General features: G+C 51.8%; 1 protein-coding gene across 6 annotated transcripts; it reads left to right on the plus strand.

Moving 5' to 3' along the window:
• The first annotated feature begins 11,315 nt into the window (after positions 1 to 11,315).
• On the plus strand, positions 11,316 to 24,632 carry GRK6 (G protein-coupled receptor kinase 6). Of its 6 annotated transcripts, none has more exons than XM_039880086.1 (16): positions 11,316 to 11,513; positions 15,091 to 15,186; positions 16,142 to 16,254; positions 16,384 to 16,461; positions 16,768 to 16,868; positions 17,201 to 17,293; positions 17,386 to 17,449; positions 17,592 to 17,732; positions 18,004 to 18,194; positions 18,945 to 18,982; positions 19,068 to 19,157; positions 20,024 to 20,232; positions 20,319 to 20,456; positions 23,377 to 23,514; positions 23,594 to 23,728; positions 23,928 to 24,013. In XM_039880086.1, exons 1-16 carry the CDS (start codon positions 11,462 to 11,464, stop codon positions 23,931 to 23,933), a joined length of 1,683 nt encoding a protein of 560 aa, XP_039736020.1. In that variant the 5' UTR covers positions 11,316 to 11,461; the 3' UTR covers positions 23,934 to 24,013. The 6 variants fall into 6 exon arrangements, with proteins under 6 accessions (XP_039736020.1, XP_039736017.1, XP_039736018.1 ...); XM_039880083.1 differs by lacking the exon at positions 23,928 to 24,013 and adding an exon at positions 24,368 to 24,632 and having other exon boundaries at positions 11,328 to 11,513; positions 16,043 to 16,254; XM_039880084.1 differs by having other exon boundaries at positions 11,328 to 11,513; positions 16,043 to 16,254.
• The last annotated feature ends 1,254 nt before the right edge of the window (positions 24,633 to 25,886 follow it).

Below are 25,886 nucleotides of genomic sequence, written 5' to 3' on the forward strand. Positions count from 1 at the left end.
AGACCAGATCACCCTCTCCCTACCATCACATAGCCAGAGGGACCTGTTTAAAACACACACACACACACACACCCACACACACACCCTAAAATAGCGTCATTTGTGCTAAAGCCCATGATATCAAATCTAGGTATTAAACCTGATCTAATTGCAGCTTCAACCTCTCCCAGAAACATAATCTTAATCAACCAGGATGGAATTTTCTGGTTAAGCACCAGTAAGCTAACATGTCTCATAGGCCTTCTCCATTCCCTAGAGAAATAAGAGGCAATCTCCGTCATAAAAACCCTTCCTCTTCTCGTCCAAGCCCCAAAATAATCCTTTCTTTTCTTTTGCTAATAGGTCCCTTGCCTCACCCTTCTTCCTACAAAATCCTTCCATTTTGTACAGCCCCTCAGAGCACTCTTCTAGTGGCTAGATAGGATGCTGCCTGATTCATGAATCACTTAAGAAAGCCAATTAGATCTCCAAATTTACTCATATGAATTTTGTTTTTAATGGATTTAAACTTGGCCAATGGGTGTTCTCTCCCCAGACTGAGCAGCCACACAGGGATTGTGAAAAGAGTTGGAAGTCCGCCACTGCGCCACTTGTGCCCAGACCAGATTGTCCCTGCTACAAGGCATGTGAGGATGCCTTTGAAAAACCAAGCTTAAACAGTAAGGAAATTCAAATTCATCATTTCACATCACAGGAGATCTAGAGTAGAGGGGCTCCAGGAACAGTGCCTTCAGTGGTTTAACAATGTTGTCGAGAACTCAAGTTCTTTCTTCTTTTTCTTTTCTATGGTCCTCAGTGTGCAAACCTTCAGACTGACTCTGTCATAGTCACAAGAGGCTGCCACAGCTTCAGGAATCACATAAACTCCAGTGAAGAAGAGGGACCTTCCCTTCCAGTAAATCCTCATTAGAAATGAGGAAAATATCCTAACAGAAATCTCAAGCATACCTCCCCTCATGGTTCATTGGCCAAAACTGGGTCACTTGACACCCCTAAACTAATCTGTGGTCAGGGTAGGAGATCTTCATAATTGGCTTAGGTGAATCAATCCTGGAGCTAGGTCAGAAACATGTGAGGTAAAGGGGACATTGGACCAAAATTGGGACTCTGCAAACGAGGAAGATGAGTGACATGCATATTAGATGGACAACCACAGTGTCTGCTGTAATTCCTCCTTCCTGGTCCTCTAGGGGGCCTTAATTCTTGCCTATTTCCAACCTATTCCTTCTAATTGATGCTGTGAATCCCTGAGGATCTTCCCATAAAGTAAATTCCCTTTTGTTTAAGTAGTTGGAGTCATTTTCTGTTGCTTGCAGCCAAGAACTCTCTCTCCCTGATGCCTCAAGTCTAATTAGCCTCCAAGTTCTGTTCATTCCACCGCCTAAGTATTTCTCCCATCACTCCACTTCATTCCTATTGCCACTCTCTTTGACTTAGAAAATTCAAGATGACTACGGTGGTGGAACAGAACTTGAGAGCTTGTGGTGGACATCTATCATTTCTCCTGTATCAACGTAAGTAAAGTCCAAACCTGTAGAGATGTGTTCTATGGATTTATCTGAGCCAAACTGAGGACATTGCCAGGGAGCAAGATCTCAAATGCTCTGGAGAATGACAGTTTTGCAGCTTCTTTTATATCTTTGGAATTAAGGAGGGAACATAAGGAAGATGATATGAAGATGGGAGAAGGTGAGGTACAGAATAATTAACAAGATTATGTTGAGGGTGGTTATGCCTCCAAGGAGTCTGGAAAAGAAAATTACCTCTGGCATTTCAAGAATGTGTTAACCCAGATGCACAGAAACAATGGACAGGGTTTGCTCAAGGCAAAGATAAACCTTTCACTAAATAAGTTATATGCCTGGGACATGACTATTCACCATGACCTTCCCAGTTAGGAATCTATAGTCAGATCGTCCCATGAGGTTACTTTGGGATATACCCCCTTTCTCATCCACACTTGTTTAGCATTCATTCTCCCTTTTTCTAGTAATGGCTTTTTGACATTGTGATGTATAAGAAATATATATGTGTATGTATATATACATAGTCATTCAGATGACCAAAATATATTTCTTAGATTTGGTCTTCATCCACAGTTCATCCACACACTGCTGGTGTCTGACAATTGGGACCAGAAACCCTTTTAGGCTCTCAGTGTTCCTTTGGGGGAGCACCTATCCCCTCCCCCATCAATGTGAATAAAATAAAGCTTACCCATCCCTCAGCTGAGGGAGGAGTGGGCATGTGATCCAGACCTAACCAATCAGAACGCTGCCTCCCACTGTCCTCAATGAACACCTGAGTCAAATCAAACCAAGGAGAGGCAGCCCCAGGATTTTTGCTGGAATTACAAAGATAGAAGCTTTATCTTTTTATATAAATTGCCACATTGGCAAGAAGTGAGCTTGGAGCTGCTGGCAGCCATCTTGAACATCTGAGAGGGAAAACCTGCCTGAGAATAAAGCAACACAGATTAAAAACAGAGTCGGGGAGGAGAAAAAAATGGCATAGATGATAGAGGCTCTGTTCATCCCTCTGGCACTCAAATCAAAGTTGTGACAGAAACAAGGAGCAGCAGCAAGGAAAAATCGCCTGGGATCTAGATGAATAAGCCATACAACTAGGGAGAAATCCAAGAAAGCACCCTGCAACAGCAGAAGGTAGGACAGGGCGAGGACACGGGGTAACCTGGTCCTGAGCAGCTGAGTGAGACAGAGGCTGCGGCAGCAGCAGAAGTCTCTTAAAGGGGCCACGTTCGCGAGTGGATTTTCGCAGTGACGGACTTGCTCACTCTGAGCACCAGTGCCTCTTCAGCTGTGCACAGGGGGCACGAGGGACTTCCAGGGAGACACTGTCAGAGTGAGGGTCTAGGCGAGATTCGCTTGGTACAGAAGTGCCAACAGTATCCCTTGTTCCTTGTTGAGCCCTCCTCACTACCTGTGCGCCCGACACTGCACCGCCATAACTGTGACGTCATCAAACTGGATAACAGAGGTCGTTCTGCCCAGAGGATTCCCTGAAACCTTGCCTCCCCGAACTCGCGGCTCCACCCAAGCCATATTCAGGTGTATCCTCAGCGAGTCAGGTGCTCCTTGCTGAGACTCACACTAGAGGCAGCCTCGGTTTCTGGTCTGGCTTTTTGAGGCAGCTATAAGCATAGCATCTGTGGATTGCTTGCTGAATCTTAACAGGTGGCCCCCAAAGGGTAGAGACTCGGGCTAAGTTTGGCCTGCAGTTGAACCGCTCTCAGGACTGTGCCACTGGCCACCGACTTCACAAATCCATACTAATAAGACCGGGAGACTTAGGAGCTTTGCTTAATACATAGAAACACATGGAAAGGCAGCCAAAATGGGAAAACAAAGAAGCAGAAACCATATGACAGAACGGAACAGAGATCCAGATATAATGGAGTCAAGTAATCTAACAGATGCAGAGTTCAAAACACTGTTTATAAAGATGCTCAATGAACTTTTGGGAAATGTAGAGAACTCCAACAAAGAGATAAAAATGGAGATGGAGATTATAAAAGGGAACCAGTATGAAATGGAGAACACATTATCTGAGATGAGAAGTTTATTAAATGGAGTAAACAAAGGAATAAACAAAGTGAATAAAGAAGAGCATCACATGCCCTATCTAGAGGACAGGAAAGCCAATCAGGACACTCAAATAGAATAGCAAGAAAAAAGAGGCCAAGACTATAAAGATGATTTAAGGAGGATATGGGACACTATTAAGGCTCCAAATATTCGTCTGATCAGCATAGGTGAAGAAAATCAATATGTTGAACAGCTGTTTGAAGAAATAATGGTGGAAAACTTCCCTAACTTGGTGAAGGATATAGACATAAAACCCCAGAAAGCTCAGAAGATTTCAAAAATCAAAGATCCAAAGAGGCACAAACCAAGACATATCATAATTAAAATGCCAAAGGTTAAATACAAAAAAAGAAAAATTTTAAAGCAGCAAGAGAAAAGCAAATAATTACATATAAGGGAACACCCATATGACTGGCAGCTGATTTCTCAAGAGAGACTATGCAGGACAGAAGGGCTTGGCAAAAAATATTCGACAGAATGAAGACCCAGGATATACAACCAAGAATAATTTATCCAGCAAAGCTATCATTTAGAGTTGAAGGACAGATAAAAAGCTTCCCAGACAAAAGTAAACTAAAGGAATTTATCACCACCAAGCCAGAATTACAGGAAATGTTGGAGGGACTTCTTTAAAAAGAAAAAACATGTATCAAAAACAGGAATAAAGAATGGTAACAACTACATCCCTATCAATAAGTACCTTAAATAGAAAAGAATTAAGTGCTCCAACTAAGGGATAGAGTGGCTAAAAGGATAAGAAAACAAGCCCCCTACATATGAAAAGGAAAGGATGCTGTGATGAACCTAGAAGGTATTTAAGTCAGACAGAGAAAGATAAACACTATATGATTTCGCTTATATGCAGAATTTAAGGAATAAAAAGAACAAAATAACCAAAAACAGACTCACAAATATGTGGACAATTTGGTGACAGACAGAAGGGAGGGGAGTTTGGGGGGCTGGGAGAACGGAGTGAAGGGTTAAAGAAGTACAAATTAGTAGCTGACTGATGGTCATGGGGATGAGAAGCACAGCATAAGGAATGCAATTAGCATTAATTAACACATTGGCTAGGTGGAGGTCAAGGGAGGGAGGGAGCAATTTGGGGGGACCATTTTGCTAACTATACAGATGTCTAACCAATATACCGTATACTTGAAACTAATTAAATTTTTTTTTAAAAGAGTTGGAATATGGGAACTTTCAAGTGACACCATTTGAGACCTGGGATCCAATGACACTTGAAGTCAGAACTATCATCTATACTTTTCAGTTACTTGAACCAATAAATTTCCTTTTTTGCCTAAGCCATTTTTAGTTGCAACCAAAAGTCCTAAGTGATGCAAGAATTCATATATGGTTACCAGGAAGTTCCTAAAACAAAACAAAACCAAATCCCTCATGATCAGCTCTGTAAGTCAATATAGCTTAAGGGATAGGAAAATAATAGCTTAAGGAATAGGAAAATAATGACCTCAGAAGCAAGGACTGTAGGGAAAAAACAACAGTGGACTTGAATCAGGAAATCGTCAAATCCCATCTTGGCCACTCACCCACCCGGCATGACAATGGTCCTGGCCTCAGCCTTCTGAACCTTAATTTCCACGCCCCCTTAGGGAAGGATGGGCACTCACACTGTCTGGCAGATTTGTTGAGATGTTTGCATGGGAATGTATGTGAAACAGCGGAGCCTGGCATTTGCTTGGGGCTCAATCTGTAGGAGTTTACAAAGAAACATCTCCATGTAGACACACTCCCCGTTCTCAGCAACTTCTATGCACCTGCCCCAGTCCTCCCTGCATATCTGCTTTGGACCAGAGCAGAAAGGCACCATCTTCTTACCCTGGCTTCTGCCTTCCACAGCTGGGTGTTGTTGGGTCTATGGGATGAGAAGTACGAATCTGTCAAGATCCTGCTCACAAGTGGCTGGACATGTGCAGACAAACAAATCCCAGTCCTCTCTAACAGAGACTTGGGGCTCAGTTTTCAAGAGGTGGCAGAACTGCCTGTTCAAAGACAAGTGATCAGAAGGCACCCAGCTCACCATCCGTCATCCCTCCTCAGTTAGTGGTACCATATTTCTCTCAGTCATTCAGGCTGTCACCATGGGACCTTTATAAAAATGGAAGCCACTCCTACCTCTACACCAGAGCTGTCTGACAACGTTCTGTGATGGTGGAAGTATTCTCAATGTGCGTTGTCCATATGGTACCCACTAGTCATACATGACTATTGAGCATTTGAAATGGGACTAGTATGACTGAGGAACTGAATTTCATTCTATTTCATTTTAATTAATTTCAATTTAAACAGCCACATGTGGCTAGTGGCTGCTGTACTGGACAGTGCAGCTTCAGGTGGATGCAGAAAGGTCAGTGTGTGGCTAACCTTCACACAGTATGACAAGAGGGAGGGGTGTGAGAGATTGGAGAGCTACATGGGCCCAGTCAAGTTGGGCCTTGGTAGGTGATAAGGAGAAGCTCGGGTTTTATTTTTAAGTGTAATGAGAAGTGTATTAGTTATCTATTGCTGCTAATAAGAAATAACAAACTGCCCTCAAATTTAGCAGCCTAAACAACAAATATTTACTGTGTCACAGTTTCTGTGAGTCAACAATCTGGGCACAGTTTAACTGGTTACCTCTGGATCAGGGTCTCTCACAAGGCTGCTGCAGTCATGTCGACTGGCATAGGATCCACTTCCAAGTTCATTCACAAGGCTGTTGGCCACAGATCAGGTCCTTCTTGGCTATTGGCTGGAGACCTTAGTTCCTGCCATGTAGGCCTCTTCATGGGGCAGCTGATAACATGACCGCTGACTTCCCTCAGAGTGAGCCAGTGAGGGGGTGAAAGTAGGTGCCTAAAATGGAAGCTAGAGTCTCTTAGTAACCTAATCTTGGAAGTGATGTTCCATCACTTTGCTGCATTCTTTTCATTAGAAGTGAGTCATTGGGTCTGGCCCATGCTCAAAGGAAGGGGACCCCACTGAGGGGGGGAATACCAAGAAGGGGAATCGCTGGGGCTACCCACCGCAGGAAGCTGCTGGAGCATTCTGAGTAGGAGAGTGACAAGATCGGTGTGATTGTTTTTACAACAAACGATACAAACAAAACAAAATCTTGTGACACAAGATTAAAAATACAAAAGGGTATATGATGTAAAGCCTCCCTCCCACCCCTGCCCTGGGCCACTTAATCCCCCTTCCTAGAAGCAACCAATGTTCCTGGGCTGCACTGGCTGTCCAGAGGCGGGCCGCTGAAGCACATCCATCTGTGATAACTGTTAGTGCTATCCCCCAAATATTACCAATAATAATCTCCTTCCAGGCCTAGAGTAGTTATTCCAGGAATCTATTTCTGTGTAAAAAACTCCTCCCAATTTAGTGGCATAAAATTACAACTATTTTATTCTGCTCATGGATTTTTCGGGTCAGGAATTCAGGCAGGACCCAGCAAGGATGGCTTTGTCTCCCCACCACAAATGCCAGGGCCCTTAGGTGGAGATACTTGAATGGCTGGGGCTGATCCCAATGGCCAGGAGCTGGAATCACCTGGAAGCTTTCTCGCTCGCATGCATGGTGCTGCGGGAGGCCTGTTGATGGGAGCAGAGCATCTGCATATGGCCTTTCCATCGGTTTGGGCTTCTCACAGCCTGGCCACTGATTCCGAGGGACTACCCCAAGAGAAGCTTCCAGAGAGCAAACACTGCCAGAGCAACAGGCTGCATGGCCTTTTCTGACCTAGTGTCAGACGTCACGTGCATCACTCCCACCAGATTCTACTGATAAGAGTGACTACAGACAGGAAAATTAGTAGAGTCCACCTCTTGATGTGGGGATGGCAAAGTCGTATCGCCAAAGTACCTATGGGATGGGAATCTATTGCTTTGCTCATGTTTGGAAAATAGGATCTTCCCTCACGGTGTATCCCCACCCCTTTTGAGTCAGTTGTGGCCACGTGGTTTGCCTTGACTGACGAAATGTAAGTAGAAGGGGCTTGTAGCACTTTTAGGTGCCAGTTTTAAGGGCCATAGGATGATTCACCACATTTCTTTTCACTAGCTGCCATCGTAGAAGCACAAATTGAGATGGAGCCCCTGTTATCCTGGGTCCCTCAGTGACAACACTGAGTGGAGCCTCCCAACCTCCCAACAACCTGCACTGGACGTGTGGTGGACCTAAGAAAGAAACTGTTGTTTTAAGTCACTGAAATTTAGAGATTGTTCGTTACTGCAGCATAACCTAGCTTATCCTGACCCTTTCCACAAAAATGGTAGCGAACCTTACACAGTGCTCTGTACTTTGCTTTTTTCATTTAACAATATATCTTGGAGATTGTTTATGTCAGTATAGGAAGAGCCCCTGCACTTTTTTTTGACAGTTACATAGCATTCCTGTACCAGAAAGGACCAAATTTTAATCAGTCCTTATTTAGAATAATTAGTACAGTTCATCTTTTTGGACAATGTTACAAGAAATAACCTTGAACATTCTTTTCTTGTTTTGCTTGAGTGCAATTACGTTTGGAGGATAAATTCCTAGAAATGCGTATCTCAGATGGTGGGTGGCAAATTCTCCTTTTAAAAAGATCACTTTGCTGTAGGTGGAGAATGGGTTGAAAAGCCAAAACCCAAGAGTTATGCGTGACTCCCCTCCTCATTCCATATCAGCCGTCAAGTCCTGTTTATCCTAGCTGCATCATTGCTCTCAATCTGGCCACTTGTATGGGGTACCTCCTGACTACTGCCAAGGCACAGAGCCCTGCTTCTCTCTAATGATTCCTCCTAAAATGCCTCTCGCCTGTCTTACTCAGGACATTTGGCTGCAAACAATAAAGACAAGGAGTTGATTGGATGCTCCTGGATGCTTGCTAAATCCCCCTGTCCCAGGAAGGGCCTGACTTGACCTCCTTTCCCTCTCTTTCTATTGCCCCCATAATGAATCTTAAATGGTCCCTCTGATGTCTTATGTTAGTCACTTGCATTGGATACAAATTCCTAATTGGAAGCTTTGGAAATGTGTGCCAGCTACTAGGGACCTCAGAGAGGAATTTTACCCCCTCTCTGCTTTCTCTAGAGGAATGCAGGGCCTGTGTCTGCATTTCATGGGTTTCGTCTTAAAGAGAAGCAGTGTTCAGATGCTAGGCACTAAAATTGACAGGTGTTTACAAGTCAGCCTAAGCCCCTCTTTCCCCACCCTTGGTCCCTACCCCTAGCAGGTCTCCACAGAGCAGCTCAGAGTAAGCAACTTTGATCACATGGCTTCCCGGCTTAAAACACCTTCGACAACACCCCACTTTCCTGAAAATGAAGTCTAAACTCTTTACCTGGCTTCCAAAGACCTCCTTGATCCAGGCCCCTCCAAGGCCAAGCCTCGTTTCTTGGCCCCCATGCCCATCCCAGTGCATACCTGAAACTCGAGCTCAGTGCTCTGGCCTCAAAGGCTAAACGCCTGAGTCCTCACTGCCTTCCTCTAGAGAGCTTTGAATATGCACTGGCCCTGTGTCAGAAGGCTCTTTCTCTCCCCGCTCCAATTACCTCTGAAACCTGCACATTCTCACTTGACTCTCAGGTCTCACTTAGACACTACAGCCTTGGGCGAGGTACCAGCGCTTTGTCCTACTAGCCACTGGGTTTTCCTCTTTCAAGGCACTACCTTTACTCCCAAATGTATCTTAGATCCATGCAGTTTTTTCCACCTCCACAGCCACTTTCTTGGTCCAGGCTACCATCCTCTCTCTCCCACAATTCTGTAGCCTCTCAACTGCTCTTTCTGCTTCCAGTCTTGGCCTCCCTGAAGTCCACTAGCTAAAGTGACCTATAAATCATCCTTTCAAAGGTTTCACATTTCACTTAAGAAAAACAAACTTCTCACCATAGTCTACAAAGCCTTCCACAACCTAGCCAGAGTCCATGTTCCTTCATCTCATCCCAGACCCTTGGGCCCTGAAGCCACACAGGTTTTCTTCCTGTTCCTTGAAGACAACAAACTTACCGGAGGCTCAAAGCCCTTGCACTTGCCCTTGCCTCTACTTGGAACTCTGCTCCCCCAGATCTTTGTGTGGTTGGATCTGCTCAAATGTCACACTCTGACACCATTTCCCTTTACCTGATTTTGTCTTGTGGTCCTAAAAAAAAAAACCCCAGAACAAAAACAAACAAAAAACCAGGCAGTTATTTTACCAGCAAAATGGGCTTATTGCGGAAGAGCAGAGAATTGCAATTCAGGACAAGCATACTATAGCAAAACCGTAGGCAAGTCCAACAAGCAAAGAGGAACGTTCTTTATAGAGAAAAAGGAAGTTGAGAGAGGTTGTTATAAAAGTTCACGGGAGGAAAGGAAGAGTTCAAGGTGCTGATGGTTTCTCATTGGCTGGGCTGCTGGGCAAGAAAGGAAACCTTCCTTCCTCCCGCAGGAGTAGTAAAGTAGTATTAACTTACAAGGTGTGTCTTCCTGTTGTTCCCTAATTGACGCCTTCCTGTTGGGGTCCATAATTAATGTCCAGTTATAGTGCCTGAGGGCTCCCCCTTCTGGCCTCCCGACTCCGTTTTAAATGAGGTTTCTCTTTATTAATTTTCAGTCTTAATAGCACTTATCACTCTCTGAAACCATCCTACTTATTTACAGGATTATCCCCTTTACCCCACTCCTAGCATGTAAGCAGGGAGTTGGGCTATCTTGCTGACACCACTGTATTCCCCAGCACTTGGCTCCGTGCCTGGCACAAAGCGGATGCTCTATAGTTTGGGATGAATGAATGGATAGGTAACAGAAGCCTAGTTGAATCAGGTTCTGCCTTACTCGCTGAGTTTGGGCAAGTCTCTGTTTCCCGGTGTGTGAAGGAGGGGTAGAAGGAGTAGGACGTTGAGCTAGAGGTTCATTAGCTGTGAAATTTGGGCCTTGTTTTCTTACTAGTCTTCAGCCTGGAGCCAGCTACGGGACCTCTGGCGCCTCAGCTCCCCACCTGTATAATGGGTGTGAGCTCATCCCAACGTCTCGGGGTGGTAGTGCTGCCTTATAAGGGAGCAGAGGCCGAGGGCGGGCGAGGCCGTGTGGGTGGAGAGGAATCACAACATCCGGCTGCGGGGGCGGGGCGGGGGCGCTCGCGGCGGCCGAACCCGAGGCCGGAGAGCCGCTGGGAAGGCCCCCAGCCTACTCTGCGCCTCTCCCCGCTTCCGATGTGCGCCCTCCTGGATGGGCCGACCCAAAGGAAGACGGCCGAACACAGGGTCCAAAGCAGCTCGCAGCCCTGAGGCCCAGGATACCAAGTGTATCTCCTGCAAACCCTAGAAAAGCCAAGGCGAGCCTAAGGGACCCGGGCCACACCCCCAATCTGATAGCCCAATCAGAGTGCATTGCTGAGAACGACTGAACATCCGGCCTCCAGGGCGTGACACAGAGTACCCACCTCTGATGTCCCAGCCGAGGGCTCGGCCCTAATTGGCAGCTCCGTATCCTACGAAGGCTCAGAAATTCGAACCTAGGGGCCGGACCCCACCTCAAACCAACCAGGAAGAGGTGACGTATTAAGTCCCGCCTCTCTGCTCCTTTAAGCGAATCCCTGGCTCGGGGGGCGGGGGACAATGAAGAGGCTGGCTAATGAGAAGATGGCGCGGGGAGCGCCCTCCCAGTTATTGGCCGAGTAAAGTAAACAGAGGGTGGGGCGGGGCGGGGCGGGCCGGCGCCGGGGTGGCCCCGGGGAGGGGGCGGAGAGTGCGCGGCGGGCGGCGGCGGCCGGGGAGGCCCGGGAGGCCGCGGCGCGGTCACTGCGAGCCGAGCGGAGCCGCGCCGATCGCCATCCGGCCCCGGCTCCCGCGCGCGATCCCGGCCGGTGGCGCGGCCCGGCGGCGCCGCAGCCCATGGAGCTCGAGAACATCGTAGCGAACACGGTGCTACTCAAGGCCCGGGAAGGTGAGGCGGCCAAGAGGGCGGTGAGGTGCGAAGAACGCTGAGAGCGCGGCCTCCGAGCTCCGTGGGGTGCCTTAGCTGCCCGACCCCCTAGGGCAGCGCGCTCCGCGCCAGGCACCCCGCGTAGACACCAGCCCTTCCGGCACGGCGTCCTCCTCCTCCGCACCTGCCCCGGGGAGCCGGGGCCCAGGAAAGGGCGGGGGTCAGGCCGCCGCCCTCGCGGCGGGGGGAGGATGACGGGTGAAGGAAGGAGAGAGGAAGGAAGAGGGAAGGGTGGGCCCTGAGACCCGAGAAAGCCTCTCTGAGGCCTCTCCCAGCTGAGCGGTGAGAAGATGCCCCAGGAAAGGTCAGCCTACCCCCACGTGCCCAGGGCCCGGACCCTAGCGAACAGCCTGGACCGGCACAAACTTGGTGCAAGGTAAAGGTTTGGAGAATGAATGAACGGCCGCCAGACTCGGGGAAACTACTGGTCACATATGCTACCAACACGACTGCCACTCCTTCGGTGCCTTATGACACTAGAGACAGAGGAATGGGTCACGATTTTTGCCCTCAGGAAGCCCATGGTCTAGTGGGGCCAACGGGCACAGAAATAAGTGGGAGCCAACTTTGAAGGAAGAGAGCATGCTGGGCTGGCAGAGCTGGTCTGGTGAACCAAGTGTGTGCCGAGTTCCTCATGGCTCCCACCCACATGTTAGCAGGCACCTGCTCCAGAGCGTCTTGGGGGACGCAGATGGACCCGACCTGGTTCTCACTGCCTTATGGTCAGTCTGTCCTTTAGATGCTATTGTCTACCTTGGTAACGTAATCACCAAACAGTCACTCTGTGCTGTGTCCTGTCCAGGGTGCTGGCGACCAGCAGTAAACAAGACCTCTCTTTTTTGGACCTCTAAGGCAGGGAGGTCATGACAGTTTTTCCACTCTTTAGTAAGCTTCCAGGCTGAAAGTCATCTGCTTCGCCATTCTGCCTATTTTACAGGTGGGAAACAGCTCAGTCCAGGGACTAGCCCACAGTTCACATTATGAGACTGTGGTTGACCCAGGCACAGGACACAGGATGCCCCCAATACAGTCTGTAGGAAGCCCAGAAGATCTCCCATTTAGCACAGCATTTGGTGCCCTCTGCCTGCCCAGTGCGCGTTGACTCCAGAGAGGTGCTGCCTGGAAATGGCCATAGTAGGCTGGGTCCTTAGTGCCCAGAGCCTTCCTTATCTCTTGTTTCTTATTGAGTCCAAGTCTGAGTCCGGGGCTGGGCCTTCCTCCCAGCCTCTGGGGGCATCTGCCGATTCTGTTCTGCCTCGTCATCCAGCCAGCCAGGGAGGAGGGGTGAGGAGAGCCTGCCCAGGCTTCTCTCCTAGGGCTGTAGCCAGTTCAGGCCTCTCAAGGCCATGGATGAGGCATAGGATGGTATGGTGAGACTGGGGAAGTACCTCCGCTGGAGAACCCTTACCCCACCTGGCCCTATCCCTCCACCTGCGTGGCTCTAGACAAGTGTCTTTTCTCTGAACTTTAGTAACCCTTTTTGTGGAATGGTTGGGGATGGGACGTGAAAACTAAAGGAAATTGTGATTGTCACTGAATCCTGAACCCTGGCCCATGCATCTGAATCCCTTCGTGAGCTGGCTGACAGTTTGGGGCTGGGCTTTCTCCAGCTTTCTAAGTGATCTGAGGCCCTAAGCAGTTGGGAACCCTTGTCATATGTATTCATTTAATGCCTAATAGATGCCTGGCATATTTGGGATGGGAAAAGAGCTTGGGTTGTGGTCTCAGGGCATTGGGTTCAAATCCTACCTCTGGCACCTCCAGGTCTTGTGATCTTGGACAAATTGTTTCATTCTAGGGCCTCGGTTTCCTCATGAAATTGGGCCAGGTCAGGCAGAACTGCTGTGAGGATGAAGTGAGACCGCCTTGGGGGTGTGAGCCCCTTGTTTAGTCCTTCCTTTCCTGATGCCCAGAGGCGCTGCTAGGGAACCAAGCTAAGGTGGGGAGGAGCCCCACTGACTCTGGTGGCAGTTCCAGGACAGGATATTTGCATGTGACTCGGCTGCTGCCTTAATGTGGCTGGGAGGAGGGAGAGGAGGAAGTAACTGTTGGGGGAGGCAGGCAGATGGAGGGTTTGGTGAGGGACCCGTGAGGGTGGGGGAGGAGTTCCCCTTGCAAGGAAGCCTTGCTTGGGTTGGGTATGGGGGTCACTCACAGTGGAGAAATGACTGGAATATGTTGGGTGCAGGTTGCAGGAGGGCTGCTAGTAGGTTTCCCAATGGGTGCCTGCAATACTTCCTCCTCCAGGCAACTTAGGTCAGGGAGCCCATCGAGGGACCCAGCCCTGCTTCCGCTCTAGAAGACAGCCCCTTCCTCCTGCACCACCTTCCTGCAGCTAGGCCAGATGGAAACAAGGCTGGGTAAACCAGAGAGAAAACAGGCCAGGCAATGAAAAGTGGTAGCTTGAGGTTGCTATTGAGTTCTGAGAGGTGGGGCCTGCCTCTCGCCACAGCCCTACTGGGTGCTGGACACAGACTCTTCCAGTCACCCTCAACACCTCTGAAGTTGGCTTTGGACCCAAAGTACACATGCAGAAATTGAGGTTCAGAGACAGCAAGTGATGGGCCTGAAATGTGAACTGAAAATTCCAACCAAAGCCTATGACTCTAAGACTCGGGCCTCTTCCACTGTTCTCAACCTCGTGTCCCACAGGCCACATCTGGCTGGCTCTCTTAACATGTTTTATTGTTTGCTGGTGTGGCTTTTTTTTTTTTTTTAATAGGAACCAATATTTCATGTAACAGTACAAATTCCCAGCTACTTTTGAAAAATTAGAAGAGCTGGCCACACCAAGGCAGCATTCCTGCCTAGCAGCAACCAAGCAACAGCCGGAGCTATGCCACAGCTGCCCCTAGAAGGGGCATGCCCCATCCATTTCACTCCACTCCCCACCACTCCCTGTTGTCTCCCACCTGGTTCCCATTCACCATACCTGTCTGATTCTGTAGGCATTTGGGCTGCTACCCTGGACTCAGCAACTATAGGCAAGGGGTCAGCTAGGTAAAAATGAAGCAAGTATCAGGGGCAAGGAAGCTTTCTGTTCAGGAGTGGGGATCCTGAGTGATGGCCCTCCTGCTACCACCTTGTTTGAGTCTCTGATAGTTCTGATGCAGGGCCCAGTGACTCAGGCTGCCATCTCTCAGCCGTATCCCAGATGTCCTAGACCCTCTCTCTTCCGGATCTTGATTCACACAGTTCCCACCACTGTCATGTCCTTCTCTACTTTCTTCACCTGGGAAACTACCTGGTGAGAAGCAGCTGAGGCTTGCCGAGGTGGCCCAGAAACCCCACCCACCCCCAGCAGCCTGGCCTTACTGCTCTCTTGGCTCTTCTAGCTCAGTAGCCCCTAGCAGGAGGGCCCAAGGGACCATACGTGTCCTGGAACCCAGCAAGGGCATGTTGGAGCGTGTGGAAGGAAGGCCCAAGATGCTTCTTAGCATGGGCTGTGCCGGGGCTAGGCTTTTTAGTCCTCTGGACCTCACCGAGGGTGGAGGAGAGGCACAGGGTGGCCAGACTCAGTGCCTGTTTGCTTCCACAGGTGGTGGCGGGAATCGCAAAGGCAAAAGCAAGAAATGGCGGCAGATGCTGCAGTTCCCCCACATCAGCCAGTGTGAAGAGCTTCGGCTCAGCCTCGGTGAGGCCTGGGTGGAGGCTGAGGGTGCTGAGACAAGAAGACCTGCTGGTGCCAGGAACCTCCCCTGAGACCTCACCCTGGGAGGGTTTGGGGGTCTGGGGAGCGTGAAGATCAAGACAGCACCACCCAGCCTAGTTTCAGTTCCTGGGCTCAGGATGGGTGGAGGGCAGAGGGCAGACAGGACAGCAGGAGGCGATGGGGCTGGTTGTGGAGAATAGGACAGAGTCAGATCTGGGGCAATCTGAGAGAAGCAGAGGAAGAGAGGGCGAGGCCTAGGGGAACAGGGCTCGGGGTACAGAGGGTACAATTGTCAGTGTTGGGAGCCCCAGGCCTGAGCTCAGCCCACCCGGTCCAGTCCTGGGGCCCAGTAAAGCCTTGAGAAAAAGGTCCCAGGCCCCCAGTTCCTGCTTATCTCGTCTGAGGCCCCAGGTTTGCGCAGCACTCAGGGTTGCACAGGCCCGCTCTGGCAGCCAGCACGTGGGCAAGGAGTATACTGTGGCTGCTCCCACTCCCTGGGAAGGAGGCTTAGCCTCGAGCTCACCGGAAGCCACAGCTTCCTCCCATACTTTCGCCAGGCGAGCAGCAGGTGTAGGCCCAGCCTGGGCCTGGCCGGAACCTCAGACCACGCCCAACCCCAGCACTGTGACGAATGCAAGTGGTGTGAACTAGGAGACAGATGAGGGGGAGGTGAGGGCCCCAGCTCTGGAGCCACACTCCTGCCTGTATAACCTTGGACTAATCACTTAGCCTCTCTGGGCCTCAGAGTCCCAAGCTTTGATGTAGTAGAAGGGGGCAGTTGTGCCCACCTCAGGGTTGTGTGAAGGTTCTAAAGGAGATAATGGATGTCATACTGCAGGACTCGAAGTTGGGGCCCAGGGCCTGGCAGTATGGACAGGGGTGTCTTGCCAGCAGGCTCTAGGTCCGGGAACCCAACAGCTCCCACCTCTGCCTGCAGAGCATGACTACCATAGCCTATGTGAGCGGCAGCCCATCGGGCGCCTGCTGTTCCGAGAGTTCTGTGCGACAAGGCCTGAGCTGACCCGCTGCACTGCCTTCCTGGACGGGGTGGTGAGTGCAGCCTAGCCCTGAGGCCGAGCCCACACCTGAGGCGGGCGGAGGTCCCAGACCCCGTGTGCCCGATGCCCCACACCTGTCACTTCCCCAAGACCCCAAGCTTCTCCACCTCCCACACTGCAGGCTGAGTATGAAGTGACCCCTGATGAGAAGCGGAAGGCATGTGGGCAGCGGCTAATGCAGAATTTCTTGAGCCACACGGTGAGTGAGCAGTGACGGAGGGATGACGGCAGCAGGCAGAGCTCAGTGATGGGGAGAGGAGTAACCACTGCCTGAGCAGAGATGCCCTGGAGCAGCTCTAGGCTCATCAGGCAGCACTGTGGCCACAGAGCCCAGGAGGGTGGGCTAGGCAGCCTGCCAACAGCTCTGCTTCTCCCTGGCTCAAGAGGAACTGAGTTCACAACCAAGCAGGCTGGCACACCACCAGCCTACAGCCACCCCCTAGCACAGGCCTGAGATACCTGCCATCTCTGCTCCTGCACTGACCTGTCTTTGGCCTATCCCCAGGGTCCTGACCTCATCCCTGAGGTCCCCCGGCAACTGGTGACTAACTGTGCCCAGCGGCTGGAGCAGGGGCCCTGCAAAGACCTCTTCCAGGAGCTCACCCGGTAAGCCTCTCCCTCCCACCTGCTCAGAGTCGCGTCCCGAGGAGGGGGCTGCTGTGTCCCTGAAGGCTGTGAATAGCTCAGCTGCTGGCGAGAGGACTCAGCCTCTTATCCTGGCCTTGGCCCTGCTGGGTAACCTTGGGCAGGTTGCCTCCCATCACTGTAGCATCCTTAGCCTTCAGTACATGTGTGTATCTCCATCCTAGGTGGGTTAGCAGGAAGGTTGGCTGAGGGTGCTGCCTCTTGGCTTGAGCATGCACATACCAGGGGGCCTGGCCCATCACACTGAGAACCCAGGGTGTCAGGCTGACTAGTGGACTGGGCCTTCTCAACAGGCTGACCCATGAGTACCTGAGCATGGCCCCCTTTGCTGACTACCTCGACAGCATCTACTTCAACCGTTTCCTGCAGTGGAAATGGCTGGAAAGGTGAGCTCTTTGAAGGCTGGGCCAGACCAGTCTAGGTTGTCGTGGGCCTTGGGCCCCTGCTCAGCCATGTCTCCCCAACCCCTTGCCCACAGGCAGCCAGTGACCAAAAACACCTTCAGGCAATACCGAGTCCTGGGCAAAGGCGGCTTTGGGGAGGTGAGTGGCCAGCCCAGAGCCCTCTGCAGAGTGCGAAGCTGGGGTAGGTGGGTCCTGGACCAGCCCCTTCCCTCCCTTTGAGGCCCTCTACCCCAGCAAGGGAACAGCTAGTTCTCATTTGCCATATCTTCCCTGGCTCTAGGTGTGCGCCTGCCAGGTGCGGGCAACAGGCAAGATGTATGCCTGCAAAAAGTTGGAGAAGAAACGGATCAAGAAGCGAAAAGGGGAGGCCATGGCACTCAACGAGAAGCAGATCCTGGAGAAAGTGAACAGTAGGTTTGTAGTAAGTACAGACAAGAGACCCCGCCCTGTCCCTTGGCCAGGAGCTTGCCCTCCCCACTCACTAAGCTAAGATCTCCTGCCTGCTCCAAGCACTGACTCCCACTCTTAGAGATGCCTGGGAAGGGCAGGTTTGGGGTATTGACACCAGGCCTGGAGAGCAAGTTGGGCTCCCAGGAGTGGCACTGAGAAGGATTTTGGGGGCGGCCGACACCAGCCCCTCTACCAGGTGGCCTGCAGCCCCTGCCTGAAGGCTCGGGTCCCCTTGGCCACAGGTGAGCTTGGCCTATGCCTATGAGACCAAGGACGCTCTATGCCTGGTGCTGACGCTAATGAATGGAGGTGACCTCAAGTTCCACATCTACCACATGGGTCAGGCTGGCTTCCCTGAGGCACGGGCCGTCTTTTACGCTGCAGAGATCTGCTGTGGCCTGGAGGACCTGCACCGGGAGCGCATCGTGTACAGGTGCGGGGCTCGGCCTTCCTACCAGGGGCTGCAGCTGGGCACAGGTAGAGGTGACAGAAGCATGTGGGTGTGCTGGGGCAGTCACTGCAGCCACAAGCCCATTTGAGCCCTGCAGGGCTCTGGCCAGGGGCTGCACACTAGCCCATGCTAGGCCGACTTGAGAAGCTCAGAACCCAGGCTGTGGGGTCTGGCTGACACGGGTGTGTGTCTCAGTGTTGTCATCCCTCTCTTGGGCTAGTTCAATCCCTGCTCCCAACACCATATCCTTTCCTTGGAAGCAGAGGCTATAATTCCTGCCTAGGGACCGAACGAGACTATAGTAACTTACACTGGAGCCCAGCACAAAGGGCTCGGCAGAGAGGGCTCTCCCTATCACTGTTATTGGCAACGATTTCTTTTGAACCTTGCAACAGCCTCGGGAGGGGTTGGGTGAGCAGCCCCATGTGACAGACAGAAAAGATAGAGTCAGCCACCAAAGGGTGGGGGAGCGGAGGGGAGCCTCTCAACACCAAGGGTGAACAAGACTACTGGTGACATCTGGGGAGCTTCCCTGAGTGGGAGCTGCCTTCCACTTTCGAGCCGGTGTTGCTGCCAGGATCAGGGCAGGGCTGTCTGTTGCCCTGGCAGCAAATGGCTCCTACTCCTTGCTACATATCCCATCCCAGGAGGCGAGCGAACTGGGAAGGGGTGGCCCTGTATGGCTGCCTGGCAAACTGAGCAGCATTAGACCCTGCCTTTCTTTCCCCACAGGGACCTGAAGCCAGAGAACATCCTACTGGATGACCATGGTGGGTTGGGGAGCCACAGATATGGGGTGGGGTGGGGTCTGGCCCACCTGCTTAATGAGCCCCTTGCCTCTTCATTCACCTTCAGGTCACATCCGCATCTCCGACCTGGGGCTGGCTGTGCATGTGCCCGAGGGCCAGACCATCAAAGGCCGTGTGGGCACCGTTGGCTACATGGGTGAGTCCCCTTGTGTCTCAAGGAATAAAGCTGTTGTTCTTCTTTTATAGATCAGGAACTCAAGACTCAGCCAGCGCCCCACACACATGTAAATCATTCAGTCACTAAGTACTCACTTAGCTCCTATTGGCTGGGTCTGCAGGTGGCTGCCAGTAAAGGACGAGAAGGGACTCAAATGCATGTCTGTGGCCCCAGCTTTTCACTCCTCTACCTGTCTACACTCTGAGTGGGAGTGCCCATTGGGGAGGGGCGAAGATGAGGCTCCACGTTCCCCTCAGGGACCACGTGACATAGTAGACGGAGCCCCAACTATGCCACGCCCCCCTTGCTAGTTGTGTGTCCTTGGGCCAGGGCCACTCCACTTCTCCAGCCTCACTTTTCTTGACTATAAAGCAATAATCATACCTGCTGCCAGGGTTACCTCAAAGATGAAAAGAAGCAGAAGATTCAAACCCACCTGGTACCCCGCTCTGGCCGGCAGTGTAGGCATCCAGCAAATGACTTTCTTCCTTTCCTCTCTGGTACTAAATCCACAGGTTGCAAACTGGTAGCCACAGAGGCCTCATTTGTTCCACGTTTTGTTTCAATCAAATTGTTTTTAAAACAATTGGAATTGGTTGCCAACATTGAATAAGTCATACAACATCACATTAAAAATAGAAAACTTAGAAGATCTGGCCTCCTGCGGGGCCATATCACCTCCCTTTAATGGGACATGTGCTCTCCTAGTTACCATGGTCCCCACCAAGCCACTGACAGTACATGTCTGGCTGGTGGATATCTGATTCCCTGCCTTGACGTGAGCTAGGCATTCCCAGGGCACCCCGAACCCCTACTCGCCCCTAACTCCTACGCCATCCACCCAGCTCCAGAGGTGGTGAAGAACGAACGGTACACATTCAGCCCTGACTGGTGGGCGCTAGGCTGCCTCTTATATGAGATGATCGCAGGCCAGTCGCCCTTCCAGCAGAGGAAAAAGAAGATCAAGCGGGAGGAGGTGGAGCGGCTGGTGAAGGAGGTGGCCGAGGAGTACTCCGATCGTTTTTCCCCACAGGCCCGCTCACTCTGCTCCCAGGTGTGGCAGCCACTGGGAGGCCTGGCTGGGGTGGGGGGCTGGGAGCACCTCTCCTACGCCACCTGACCTCCCCTTCCCCACTACAGCTCCTCTGCAAGGACCCTGCTGAGCGCCTGGGTTGTTGTGGGGGTGGTGCCCGTGAGGTGAAGGAGCACCCCCTCTTCAAGAAGCTGAACTTCAAGCGTCTGGGAGCAGGCATGCAGGAGCCACCCTTCAAGCCCGATGTGAGTACCACCCACTGCTGAGGGCAGGGCCAAGCCAGGGTGAGGGCTGGAAGCTCCTGGAGTCAGGACACCTTCAGTGCAAATGTCAGAAAACCCAACTCAGATGGCTTAGCCAACAAAACATAATTATCTGGGCTTACAAAATTGAAAAGCCCCAAGATAGGTCTGGCCTTGGCATACCACACCTGGGGCTCCAGCTGTGTCATAGGAATTCTCTCTCTCTTCAATCCCTGCCCTCATACTGGTCAGTGTGCAGTCTTCATGGCAGGCAGCTCTCCCCAGGGTGTAGCAGTGGTGGGCCCAGCAGCTCAGGGCCACATCCTACCAGCTCAGCTACCCCAGTAGACAGCGCCTCTTGCCCAGTAATTTCAAAAGAAGTCCTAAAAGGGGGTTAGAGGTTAGGAAAGGCCTAAGGCTGATGCTCATTGCCTTTGATTGCTCAGAGGCCTCTCAATAGCCACACCTAAATCTCATACCCACTTGAACCTCTGTCAGTAGGGGAGACCAGTTCCCCAAAGGAAAACTAAGATGCCATTGGCAGCAGGGGAACGGCTGTTGGGCTGGCAGGGCATCGGCTGCGCACCATATGTGGCAGCGCCGACCTCCCATCTGTGGGCAGAGCACCTCACCTTATAGATCTCACCCGTTTACTGAGCATCTCTGTGGTTCAAGCATCCTGCAAGCAGGAATATCCTCAAGTCATCAGATTCCAGTTCATTTGGCCAACATCAGATTTAACACTGTTTTGCCAGGACTTCATCCGTTGGCTCTACTTCAGCCTGTTGATGGTCCTCCCACTGAATTCAGGCTTTTCTGTATAAAGTCACAAGGAAGGCTCTGATTGGCCAAGATTAGGTCATATGCTTGCTCCCCTCCCCTGTGTAGAGGACCAGGTCACCAGGAACATTGGGAAGGAGGAAAGGCAATTGGGCAGGCCAGGTTAATAGCTGTCAACCATACACGTGATTGTTTATTTATTCAACGAATACCTGAGTGCCCAGATGTGCCAGACCCCGGAGATAATGAGGTCAGTAGGACCCAGGCCTGCCTTCATATTCTAGTGAGAAGACACACCAAAATACACTAGTATGTGAAAAAATTTTAGGTAATGTAAAGAGCAACAGCAAAGAATAAAGCAGCCTAAGAAGATAAGGAATGAAGGGGGGGTGGGAATATTTTTAGACAGGATGGTCTCTGAGGAGCCGATGGTTAAGCTGAAGCCTAAAATATGTGAAGGAGAGAACCCTGCCAAGATTTGTGATGTGAGCATTCCTGGGAGAAGGAACAGCCAGCCAGTGAGGCCCTGGGGCAGAGACCAGCCTCAAGAGATGATACAGCAACAAGGGGCCAGCGTAACCAATGTGTGTTATTCTAAGTGTGACGGGGACATTTGGGGAATGTTGAGCAGGAATGTGAGGTGCAAGGCGTGGGCCATAGAGGGGGTGGGTGGATGTGGGGGACCTTCTGGGGGACCGTTGCCTCTGAAGAATGGTGTCTTATAGGCCTCACTGGCAGTCCAATATGCGGGCATTGCTGTGAGTGATTGAGCCTGACATCAGCAGCCTACTTCGGGGCTGGCACTGCCACTCCTGCTTCTTGTGAAGATCATCTCATTTAACCTTGAAACCATCCCACTGCACCCAGTCTTTCATTCAAAGTTAGAGAGAAAATCAGTGCCTTGGACTTTATGTTTTTAGAAGCAACAGATGAAAAGCAGTATAGTTTTTAACAGCTTTATTAGGATTAAATTCACATACTATACAATTCAGTCATTTAAAATATATAATTAAATGGCTTTTACATATACAGAATTGTACAACCATCACCACAATCAATTTTAGATTGTTTTCATCGCCCTTTCCCCCCAAAAAGCCCTATACCCATTAGCAGTCATTCCTTATTCTCCCCTTTCCCTGGAAACAACTGATCTACTTTCTGTCACTATATATTTGCCTATTCTGGACATTTCAGATAAATGGAATCATACACTATATGGTCCTTTGTGAATTGGCTTCTTTTACTTTGCACAGTGTTTTCCAGGTTTATCAGTATTGTCACATGTATCAGTTCTTCCTTTTTTATGACTCTGTGAATATGCCACATTTGTTTGTTTTTATCAGTTGATGGACATTGGGGTTGTTTCTGCATTAGGGCTATTATAAATAAATGTGTCATGAATCTGCACATACAAGTTTTTGTGGGGACATAGGTTTTCATTTCTTTTGGGTAGACACTTAGGAGTAGAGTTGCTGGCTGCTGTGGTAATGCCGAGTTTAACTTTTGGGGAACTGTCAGACTGTTTTCCAAAGCAGCTGCACCATTTTATATGGTGATATTTCAGTTGATATCCTTAACAGTAGAATTTAGAAAACGATTGCAGCAATGGGGGAAAAAAGTGGCCTGAAGTTAGGTGGGCTCCCAGCAGGGTGCTGGGGGTATAGGGAGATGGGAGGGCTGTTCCAATCCTCTGGTTGGCTATGAAGCATGATGGGATGGAGCAAGCTCTTCAACATCCCAGGACAGAGGACCCCAGCCCCAGGCCCTACATGCGGGGGACCTTGCCCGAAGGGCCTACTGAGATTTCAGCCTGCACTCGCCTCACCAGCTGCTCACCCAGACAGCTGTGTGCAGATGGAGGGGTGCCTGTTGGGGTGCCCTCCGGGCACTAGGAGCTGGCTGGCTGCAGTGGGTCAGCTACCACAGGATGGTCAGTGAGGGAGAGTGATCTCCACTTTACAGGGAGAAAACGGCCTCAGAGAGAAGGGACTGCCATGCTTAGGAAGTGCGTGGGATGCCGGTTTCTGACTCCAAACCAGAGCTGCAAGGGCTAGAGCACAACCAAGCCTAGAGCAGTTCTCGGGGCTGAGCTGTCCTGTGCGCGGGTGGCGTTCCTATCTGACTGCTGCTTTTGTTCCCCCAGCCCCAGGCCATTTACTGCAAGGATGTCCTGGACATTGAACAGTTCTCCACGGTTAAGGGCGTAGAACTGGAGCCCACCGACCAGGACTTCTACCAGAAGTTTGCCACGGGCAGCGTGCCCATCCCCTGGCAGAACGAGGTGGGGCCTGCCTGGCTGGTGGGGTGGGCTCCAGGGTCAACCCTAGGGTTAGCTCTCATAGCTGCCTGTCCCGTGTCAGATGGTGGAGACCGAGTGCTTCCAGGAGCTGAATGTCTTCGGCATGGACGGCTCAGTTCCCCCAGACCTGGACTGGAAGGGCCAGCCCCCTGCACCCCCCAAGAAGGGACTGCTGCAGAGACTCTTCAGTCGCCAGGTAACCCCTAGCAGTGTCCTACCTGGGCCCCCAGCCTAGCTGGCTCCAGGGGACGGTGGGTGGAAGGCCGAGCTGGTGCCCGCATGTGCTGTGAGTGGGCCGCCTCCAGCCTTGCCAGCGGTGCCAGGGTCTCTGGCCTCATTCCCGCCTGTCCCCCGCCCAACCCTGGCTGGGCTCATGGCCTCTTTTCTCTTTCCAGAGGTGAGCAGTGTGGGCTCCCCGTGGGGTGGCGTTGCTGCCTGGTCTCGGGGAGCCACAGGCAGCCCTTCCATGGCAGAGGCAAGATGTGGGCGAAAGAAGTCCGGTGCCCGCTCCCCACCTTCCCTTCCCACCTGCTTCCATTCCCTGCACCCTGCCACTTTCAAGCTGCTAGCCTTGCTTAGCCATCTTGTCTTCCCACATCCTGCCTCCACTGGCCCCAGGGGAGAGGGTCTGGACGGGGCCTTGCCCTCCCAGACCCTGGGGTCCACCTGGTCCCCCAGACTTCATTCAGCCCCTGGCCTGAGCTGCTGCTCCAGGCCCCTCATTGGAACTCCCCTCCACAGAGCGTGGCCCTGGGCAGCTCCTGACCAGTGACGGCACTGGTGGCTAACAGCGCTTGCTCTGCCTCTCTCCCTCCGTGTCTTCCCTGCCCTCCAGGATTGCTGTGGGAACTGCAGCGACAGTGAGGAAGAGCTCCCCACCCGCCTCTAGCCCCCAGTCTGAGGCCCCCACCGGCGATTGGCGGTAGCAGCTACTCCCAGCGCTGTTGACAGTTTTGCACAGTGGTCCTCCCCATTGTCCACTCAAGTCATGGCCTAGGGAACACAGCTGGAGCTGTGCCCAGCTCCTCAACCCCTGGTCTGGCTGAGTTTGGCAAGGCCTGGACTGTCCCTAGGACAAAGATGCGTCCGTTCAGCTCTCATGCATGGAGCTTGGGGCTTTCTGGATTTACGTATTTGTGCGAATGTAAATAGTGACTAGGCCATTCTGAAGACCCATGCTGGAGCTGGCAGAGGGGCCACTGCCAAACTCAAGGCTCCTCAGGCCCCTGAGGCCCCAGCACTGTGCTCACCATCGCCGACCTCTGAGTGAGACTCGTGCCTGCCCCTGCCGCCCTGGGCTCAGGCCACCACTGGGGCCTGATGCTGTCCCTTCTCCGCACTTGTCAGAGCTGGATCTGAGGCCTCACCGTCCCCTAGGCCTGTGCCAAAGTGTGACGAGAGATTGGGCTGACCCTGGGACCCATCAGTCCACTGCCCAGGCTGGCCCAGATGGGTCTGCCTCTGCCTTCCAGCTCCCAGGGTGCCTCGTCCCTCATGCTGGGTCTTGTCCTGAAGTCACCTCTTGCAGAATTGCCCCATCCCGGGTCGGGGGTGGGGGTGGTCCCTGTGGTGGCACAACCCTCAAACAGAGTTCCTCATAACCCCAGACTTGTGCCCAGCAAGGCATAATCCATCACTCAAAAGGGCCAGGTATGTGGTGTGTGTGTGTGTGTGTGTGTGTGTGTGTGTGTGTGGTGTGTGTGTGTGTGTGTGGGGAGAGGTGTATGTGTATGAAGGGGGCAGGCTGAGGCTGTGTGCTTGCACCCCAGACCCCAGCCCAGCCCTTCCCAGACTGATGGCTGTCCTGGTTTCAGTGTTGGGATAGTGTAGGGCTACAGAATCCTGATTTTTCCATATTTAAAGCCAATTTTTATTACTCATTTTGTCCAGTGTAAGCTGCCACGTGTCTCTGTGTGAATACAGTGAGAGCACAAACCTGGCCGGCTACCCCTGCCTGCCTCTTTCTTGCTCCTGGTGCTCTAGGGGTCTTCCTGCTTCCCTGACCCTGCTGGAAGTGGGAAGGGGTTGAAGGTAGGCTGGCGAGGGCTGCCGGTGCAGCAAGGCTGAGAAGCCCCCAGGGCTGATCTTGGGGCAGCTTCTCCAGGCAGCCAAGCCTTGGTGGCCTTAGGGCTTCTCAGCTTAAATGGGATGAGGCCTGAGGGAAGAAGCCTGAGGTCCCCACAGAGGTGGAGGTGGGGGTCTGGCCCTGCCTGTGCAGGAGAGGCAGGCTAAGCTGGCAGTGTCTTCTCCAAGGCCAAGGTGGCCTGGCCATCACTTGGGGGCTTGGAGCAGCATGGGGAGCCAGGTGGGGGAGCAGCTGTTAGGAACACCTGCCAGTCTGCCTTACCTGGACC

This window comes from Pteropus medius, unplaced genomic scaffold, assembly GCF_902729225.1.
Source record: "Pteropus medius unplaced genomic scaffold, Ma_sr-lr_union100, whole genome shotgun sequence".
Classification (NCBI taxonomy): Eukaryota; Metazoa; Chordata; class Mammalia; order Chiroptera; family Pteropodidae; genus Pteropus; species Pteropus medius.

Coding starts and splice junctions, on each gene's coding strand:
- GRK6 (XM_039880083.1), top strand. CDS start 11,462: ATGGAGCTCGAGAACATCGTAGCGAACACGGTGCTACTCAAGGCCCGG. Junction 16,869..17,200: donor CTCTTCCAGGAGCTCACCCG/GTAAGCCTCTCC, acceptor CCTTCTCAACAG/GCTGACCCATGAGTACCTGA. Junction 17,294..17,385: donor CAGTGGAAATGGCTGGAAAG/GTGAGCTCTTTG, acceptor CCTTGCCCACAG/GCAGCCAGTGACCAAAAACA.